Source organism: Pogona vitticeps, chromosome 3 (genome assembly GCF_051106095.1).
Source record: "Pogona vitticeps strain Pit_001003342236 chromosome 3, PviZW2.1, whole genome shotgun sequence".
Lineage (NCBI taxonomy): Eukaryota > Metazoa > Chordata > Lepidosauria > Squamata > Agamidae > Pogona > Pogona vitticeps.
The window spans coordinates 266037794-266045731 of record NC_135785.1 but is presented as its reverse complement, the minus strand read 5'-3'; the positions used below and the strand labels follow the sequence as shown (position 1 = coordinate 266045731).

The window sequence follows — 7938 nt, the reverse complement described above, 5'->3', positions numbered from 1 at the left end:
AGAAACTGTAACACTGCCCTAGCCATGAAAAGTGACAATCAAGGAAAAGGAAAACGAAGAAACATCTAGACAAGGATGGGTTGGCAGTACGTATCGGGTAGAAGGCTGCAGCTCTGTGGACCCTCTCCAGCTTCCTCTCAGCTTTGTGCCCGTTAAGAGTTGGTCCTGCCACCCACCCACCCGTCCCGCAAAGGCTGCGGCAATGGTACTGCCTGTAATAGCAAGTTTATTATTATTTCAACCCCCATGGCTTTGCTCAGGGATTGCACTGAAAAGATATGACCCAAGTGGCACAGAGGCTGGCACGTGCTGGAGTGTAAGGAGACTGTAAAATGAGGTTGGGGGGTGCAGACGGGCGAGGGTGGCATTGGTTACACAGAGCAGTTCTAAAGGCAGCAGAGGTGGCATGGAAGGAGCTGAATGGGCTAAGGCAGCTGGGCACCCCCTCCTCTGCCCGATGGGGTTGAGGTTGAGGCAGCGCTTCCACCTGTGTACCGTACGTCCCATGAATAGCGCCTCCCAAAGGCACTTGGGGCAGCTGGAGGGGGGGCTGCAGTCCTGCGCCAGCCCCTTTATTTCTCCTGCATCTTCTCGAGGATGGGGACAATCATGTCAAATTTAGGGCGCTTGGCTGGGTCCTCATTCATGCAGATCTTCATTAGTTTGCAGATGTGGGGAGAGATGCCTGGAGGGATGGTGGGTCGCAATCCCTCCAGGGCCACCTATGGAAAGACATAGTGAGCACATGTCGGGTGCATGTGTCCGAGCTGTGCATGTGCACGCCCACTGCTACCCCTTTCCAATGACTTGCCTTCATGCCGATTTCCATGTTTGAAAGGTCAGCAAAGGGCACCTCCCGGGTCACCAGTTCCCACAGCAGCACTGCAAAGCTCCACATGTCGGCCGAGCGCCGGTTGATCTCCTCTGCCTTCTTCTGCAGAGCTGCAAGGAGGAAGAAGAAGCAGCAGCAGAGAAAGGGGAAGTGCTGGCACAGGGAGGCAGGTCCAGGGAGGGCCCAAGAAGCCGCCTCTCCGGCAGTGGGCAGGCCAGGGAATGGCCTGGTGGGGGGTGGGGCTGCAGCCCTCCTGGGAAGAGGAGCACATGGGCCTACCCCCCTCCCCAGTCTCAGTAGCGGGGAAGGCCTTGCTCACCCTCGGGTGCCACCCATGCTGGTGCATACATCCTGCCTGGGCACTGGAAGGAGAACTTCACATCCGCCATGCTGATCCGGGCCGTCATATCCTCATCTATCTATTGCAGAACAAATAACTCCTCAGAGGTTATGAGCTGCGCAAGGTCCCGCTCCACCCGCCAAAAACATTTCCAGGCCTGCTCACCATGATGCTGCGGCTGTTGAGATAGTGGCGTGGGATGAGAGGCTCCAGGGTGTGCAGGAAGGCCATGCCACGGGCCACGTCCAGCGCAAACTTCACTGCCTGGGCCTGATCCACCACAAAGTCTGCAGAGGGAGGGAGGGAGGGAGGGAGGAAGTGACTCCGGGGAGGTCAGCAAGACCGGGACCCCAACCAGGTTGTTTCGGTTTAGCCTTTTCCCCAGAGACTGATTGGGGAGCAGGCAGGCCCTACCCCGAAGCATCTGTTTCTGGCCCAGAGGACTAGGTCTTCCACCAACAGTTGGCAACAGCTTTGCAAATCACGTATTTTCCCTCTGGAGCCAAAAAAGCTGCGCTGAAGGCTCTGCCTCCCCAGTGGCAGGGAGAGAGAGAGAGTCCGAGAGAGAGAGAGCAGCCCCCCCCCCGACCTGACTTACTGGTGCCTTCGTGGAGGACGTTGTAGAGGGAACCGTAAGGCATCCAGTGGGTGATGATGATGGGGTGGGGCGCTGGCGGCGACTGGCAGGCACCAAGCACTGGCAGGACGTTGGGGTGGGAGAATATCCTGCACAGACAAAAGGGCCTAATAAGGGACTGCCCTCCCCCACCCCCACCCCCCACCCAGCCAAGTCTTTTTTTCATGGCCAGGTGGAGGCTCAGGAGGGGGGCTGCCCATTTGGCAAGTGCCAGGGGCTGCCCAATTAATTAGGAGAACCGCTGCTGGCCGGGGGAGGCAAGCAATACCAAGGGCCGGGCCTGAGCCGAATCCAGGCCTCGGCCCTCCCTCTCCCCCCGACAGACAACCGGCCCTCCCTCACCTGAGCTTTGGATACTCCTCGTTGAAGTCTCGGCTCTTCCGGGTGGTCCAGTCACGGATTTTGAGCACCTTGATGACAATGTCGTTGCCCTGCCAACGCCCTTTCCAGAGCTGAGGGAAAGACACGGGTCAGCGGGAGATGCTGGAAGCCAGGAGTGGCAGAGACCAGGCCCCGGGGGGGGGGGAGGGGGGGAACAGTAGAAGGGAGAGAATCCCCTAATGCTCTGGGCTGAAAAAGAGAAAAGGGGGTCCCAACCTCTCCCGACTGGTTCTCGTTGAGTTTGTGGCCCAGACTCAGCTGCCTGAAGTCAATGCCAGCCAGCTTGTTCAAAGTCCCGTTGCCTGAAAAAGAAGACCATGGGTGTGTGTGTGTGTGTGTGTGTGTGTGTGTGCAATCGGTGCCTCCGAGCAGAACAGTCCCCACGGCCCAGACTTGCCCCCAGCCCCCGCCCCCAACCAGACCCCGATCTGTGCTCTTCCACACGGAGCAGAGAACACTTACGGGGTCGGGTTCGTGTGGTGCCCTTCCAGAAGGTGTCCTTGTAAGGAATGCGGGTGAGGCTTTGGCCCAACTTTTCCGCACGCTCTAGAGAAAGGGGAGACAGCGGGAAGGGCCGGGTTCAGGTTTTGGGAGCCAGAAGCCACGAAGCACTTCCAGGCCCATCGGTGCTTCCCCCTCTTCAGCTCCATCCACTACACCACACGGGATACACACGAACAAAGAGGCTCCTTAGGGAGGGGTGCGGCGCAAAGGCTCTTGAGCACATCTGGCAAACACTGGGCTGCAAAGCTGCTTATATACCGCCCCCCCATAGCGCTTCAAGCACTCTCTGGGCGGTTTACAAGTTAATCATGAAGGCTGCACATTGCCCGCCCACCCCAGCGAGCTGGGTGCTCATTTGACCGACCTCGGAAGGAGAGAAGGCTGAGTCAACCTTGAGCCGGCTCCCTGGGATTGAACCCCAGGTCGTGAGCACAGTTTTGGCTGCAGGACAGCGTTTTTAAGCACTGTGCCATGAGGCTCTTCACTCTGGGGGTGTTCCTTTTGCTCCTTCCCCCCCACCCCCAACCCCATTGATAAAAGACAGGAGGAAGCAAAGCCCCAACTTGGAGAAGCACAGGGCAGGGGAAGGGATCCCAGCGTCCAACCCTTGAGAGGAATCAAGGAATCCACCGCCAAAGCACCCCGAGAGGCGCCTCTCTCCCGCGCTCTGTTGAAAAACGTCCAACGATGGACACCCCACCCCACCCCACTCATGGTCTTGCCGAGCAGCTCTTGTTGTCATCAAGGGCTTGCACGCGTTTCATCACATGACTTGAATCCATAAGTTTGGGTCCCGCTCTCTGGCGCTGCAGAACACAAAGCTGCCCCCCGCGTTCCAACCTTCCACAGGCCAGGCCTTTTTGAGTACAGTACTGAACGCTGCCTTACAAGGAGGAATTTCTGCGGGGCAGGGCCAGGGGCAGAGGCCCTCTTGCCTCGCAGGCAGACCGAGGCCATCTTGACCACTGGGCGGAGGCCCAACTCACCTCTCAGCAGTTCCTGCAGCGGGGGCTTGGCCTTGTCCAGCGGAGTCTCCCCATACTTGTTGCAGATGCTGACAAGGGCTCCGGCCATCACCAGATCCTGGCCAGAGGCAGGAAAGGCATGCATGAGGGGGCTGACCGACACCCCCACCCAAACCCCTCTGCAGGGGATCAGAGCTCCCTCCTCCTCCTCAACGGCTACTTTGCCACATTTACTGTTGGCCATTTTGCACTGTGTTGTGTTTGCTTTCTTTTAGCTTTGTAAATTTCTGGAAAAGTTGGTATAACCATTAGAAACATACATATTCCAAATGGAAGGTTGACTAGAAAATTGGACAAGAAAAAAAAGCAGAGATGAGAAAATTGACAAAATTATCAAACAAAAACAAGGTCAAGAAGTAAAAGAACATTCAGGATACGATCAAACAACGATGAAAAATCAGTGGCAGGAGGATTTTGAAGAAGAGATTAAAGGAGAGGACTGGAATAAGATATGGTCACAAAGGATTAGGTGCCTATAAGGGTACAAGAAACATTTAATAAGGTAGCATGGAGATGATATTTAACTCCAGCAAGATTGAATATAATAGATAAAAATGTACCATCCCAATGTTGGAGATGCAAAAAGGAAAAGGGGACTTCTATGCACATGCGGTGGGAGACGCGTGAAATAAGGAAGAAAGAATGGGCACGGGTTTTTAAACCAATTAGAAACATTCTTGGATGCAATGTTCACGTATTGTTGAGTATTGCTCTCCTGAATATAATTAAAATGATCATTTGAAGAAAGATCAGAAAGAGTTAGCAGTTATAATGGTTACTGCACCAAGATTAATACTTGCAAAGAACTGGAAAAGTGATAAACAAATTAATCTTGAAGATTGGTATAAAATTGGTATAGAGAGCTTAGCAATTGATGATAAGTTAACACATAGAATGAAAATAAGGGGAATGGTAAAGGCTAATGGTTTCAAAGATATACAGAATTTATACTGTACTTGAAGTATGTCTTTTCCGTGGGGAAAAGTTATAGGCCAGGAAAAGAATCCATGTATTTTTTGAGAGGAATAGGGTGAAAAGTTGTAAAATTATATTATTGGTTACCTAGTCTGGACGGTGAAGGTGGAACAGGTGGGGAAAGTTTAATTTGTATTGCATATACTTTCTACTGATTTTAAGTTAGTGTTGTTATTTGTTATATTCCTTTAACAATAAAAAAAAAACGGACAAAAGATCATATGTGTGTGTGTGTGTGTGTGTGTGTGTCTGTGTGTATACACACACATATATATATATGCACACGCACAGAGAGAGAGGGAGAGAGAGAGAGAGAGAAAGAGCTCCCCCTCCCCGGGTTCTCCCCGACCCCCCGTTCCCTGGGCACCTGCCTCCTTCGGAGGTTCACAGAGGGGAGGTCTCCTTACCTCAGCCACCTGCTGGTGGGCCCAGAAGCAGGCGTAATGGAGGGGGCTGTTTCCATGCTCATTCACTGCGTTGATATCAGCCTTGAACTGGATTAACTGGGCAGGGTTGAGAAGGGAGGAGAGGGTCGGCCAAGGCAGGACACGTCCCCCTCCCCAAAGAGACGCACCCTCAGCCAGGCCCCAAGAAGGAGCAGGTGGCTAGTCTCCCTTTTCCTCTCCAGCATGCCAGATGGGCCACCGGTGGGTGGGGGGCATATCCCTCCCTCCCCCGCGCCATACCTTCTGGGCAATGTCACGGTGGCCGTGGCTGGCCGCCAGGTGCAGGGGCGTGTCGTCCCCCCGGTTCATGACATTGATGCGCGCACCTCTCATGACGAGCATGTCCACCACGCTGGAGCGGCCCTCCCGGCAGGCCCAGTGCAGAGGACTGAAGCCGTGGTCATCCCTGGGTTGTGGGGGGGGGGGAAGAGAGGAAGGGGAAAGCGCCGTCTCAGTAGGGCCCAGCGCCAAGGGAAGGGCCCGGCAGAGCTGCCAGGGAAGCTGACTCGCTCTGGGGCCGGCCAGACACGTGGCCACGGTAGGCCGGACACAGGAATCTCTCCCTCTCCCCCCCCCCCCCTTTTCCTCCCTCTATGCTCTCACTTCACAGCCAAATGTGGGAGGAGAGAGCGAGAGAAGGAGGCCAGGCCTTAAAAGGAGAGCTGAGCCAGGAAGCAGCTCCCCCCGCACCACCACATCCTCCAACTCTCTCCCCCAGAAGGAAGGAAGGAGCAGCAATGCCCAAGCCCCTTCCTGGTCTGGGAGCATGGCTATGGAGGGAGCCCAAGGGCCGGCTGGCCGGGCTGTCCAGCTGGCTGGCCGACCAGAGAGGGAGGGATGCTCCTCAGGTGGTGATGTCCTCCCAGCGGGTGGGGCTTGCCCAGCAGGGCTGTCCCTCCCAAAGCCCCAGGGCCGGCTCCCCACCTCCATGGTGGAGGGCAGGGGGTCCGGATGCCCAGCTCAGGGCCACCCCCACCCACCCCCCAGCCTGATGGCCCACTCCAGAGGGACCCTCTCCGCCTCCCTGGGATGGAGGTTCCCCCCCCCCCCCGAAATTTAGCCAAAGGCAGACTTGGCCTCAGCTCCTTGCTGAGGTCCTGCAGGGCCGCTCAACAGCCCCCCACTCCCAACCCCCCCCCGCTCTCCCCTTACCCCTCTTGGCCTCCAGGCCCTTCCAGAGGCCCGCTCCTCTCAGCAGGTGTGGTCCACCTGCCTGCCCCCCCCCTGCTCTTCTCGAGGCCGTAGGGCACAACCCAAAACTGGACCGGCAGAAGAGCAAAAGCGCCCACGGTGGTGGTGGGGAGGGGACAGGCACTTGTTGACCCCCCCCCCCCCGCAGACTTGCAGCTTCAACAGGACGGGCTCCTTCCTTTGGCGGCCCCTTGGGGAGGGATGGCCACGGGGGGGGGGGAGACGCTCGCCCGCCCCCCACGACCCGTCATTCCCCAGGTCTCCCGCCCGCCCGCCCGTCCGGGTTGCCTTCGGGGGCGCCGCTGTCACGGCTCAGGCACGCGCCCCCCCCCCCAACCAACCAACCAACCAACCTACCCCTGGTTGAGGTCGTTCTCCGTGTTGTCCAGCCAGAGACGGACGGCCACCGCGTTGCCGTCCCGGCACTGCGTGAAGATGTCGTCCATGCTGCTGGTCCTCTAGGGACGGGGCGGGGGGGGGAGAGAGCGAGAGCGAGCGGGAGCGCTTAGCGCCGGTGGGCGACCCCGCGGCCGTGCCCAGGCCAGGCCAGGCCAGCGACCGGAGCCTCCGGCAGCCCGGCGGCTGTCCCCGGCCTTATCTCGGCGCGCCAGCCAGCCAGCCGCCGGCCCTTCCGCCCGCCGCCGCCGCCGCCGAGCAAACCCACTTCCCCGCGGAAACCCGGGGCGACGCCCGCCTCGACCGCCCGCAGGATGGAGGGCAGCTGCGCGAGCCCCCTCGGCGCCAGGACGGCAGCCTCCGCCTGGCCCGGGGCAGGACGTGGGCGGGGGGGGGCTGGGGGGGCTGGGGGCGGGGGGGCGCGCTTAGGGGCGCCTCTTTGGTCCAAGGGAAGCCGCCGCCCCCCCCCACCGCCCGGCCCACTCTGAACCCTCCGCCTCCCCCCCGGCGCCCGGACCTGCTTAAGGCGCGGTGGTGGAAGCGCGGGAGGCGAGCAGCGGCGGCGGCGGCGGGGGGGGGGCGATGGCGCGCTCCGGAGGGCACCGCTGTTTCCCCCCCCCCCCAGGCGGCCACCCGAGGCCCGCCGCCCGCCGCCGCCCGGTGGAACGGAGGGCACCTCCCTGGGCCTCCCAGTCCACGCAGTCAGGGGGCGCCGCGCCCCCGACCACCTCCTGGGACTCCCCCCCACTCGACGGACGCCGGACTTTCCAGCGGGAGGGGGCTCGTGCGGGCAGCTCAGCCAGCGCCTCCCCGACGAGGGCCTCCGGGAGGGGCGCCGCGCGAGCCGCTGCCGGGGCGCCAGGAAAAGCCCGCCCGCCTCCGCCCCGAAGGGCGCCCCTTCTTGCTGCGGGCGCTGCGCCGAGCCGCCGGGGCGATGGGGCCTCGGACGCTGTGACTCCCGCCGCGGCCACCCCCCCGCGCCCCCCCCCCCGGGGCTCTCACCGTCCGGGCCCGGGTCTCGTCCTCGGCGTCGTCGGTGTCTCCCTCCTCTGGCTGAGCGCTCGGGCGGCTCCCCTCGGAGGGCACCCCCTCCCGCCTCCCGCCTCCCTCCGCCCGGCAGCGGCCACTGGCGCCCGGCCGCGGAGCTGCAAGGGGGCTGACGTCGAGCCTCTCGCCCGCCCCGACGCTCCCGGGGACAGGAGGCCGGCGCC

The 7938-nt window shown here is 60.2% G+C and overlaps 1 protein-coding gene across 1 annotated transcript; it reads right to left on the bottom strand.

Moving 5' to 3' along the window:
* Positions 1–209: 209 nt before the first annotated feature.
* Positions 210–7884, bottom strand: ILK (integrin linked kinase). The gene is made up of 13 exons (XM_072993299.2): positions 7730–7884; positions 6689–6789; positions 5381–5546; positions 5102–5197; positions 3681–3777; positions 2653–2736; positions 2407–2492; positions 2152–2261; positions 1771–1898; positions 1338–1459; positions 1152–1251; positions 812–942; positions 210–722 (listed from the first exon to the last, which is right to left on the bottom strand). Exons 2-13 carry the CDS (start codon positions 6775–6777, stop codon positions 573–575), a joined length of 1359 nt encoding a protein of 452 aa, XP_072849400.1. The 5' UTR covers positions 6778–6789; positions 7730–7884; the 3' UTR covers positions 210–572.
* Positions 7885–7938: the final 54 nt, after the last annotated feature.

Excerpts from the sequence above, each read along its gene's own strand:
- ILK (XM_072993299.2), bottom strand. The coding sequence starts at position 6,777 with ATGGACGACATCTTCACGCAGTGCCGGGACGGCAACGCGGTGGCCGTC. Across the intron at positions 2,737-3,680 it reads GCTGCAGGAACTGCTGAGAG|AGCGTGCGGAAAAGTTGGGC; the intron begins GTGAGTTGGGCC and ends CCCTTTCTCTAG. Across the intron at positions 1,252-1,337 it reads TCAACAGCCGCAGCATCATG|ATAGATGAGGATATGACGGC; the intron begins GTGAGCAGGCCT and ends GTTCTGCAATAG.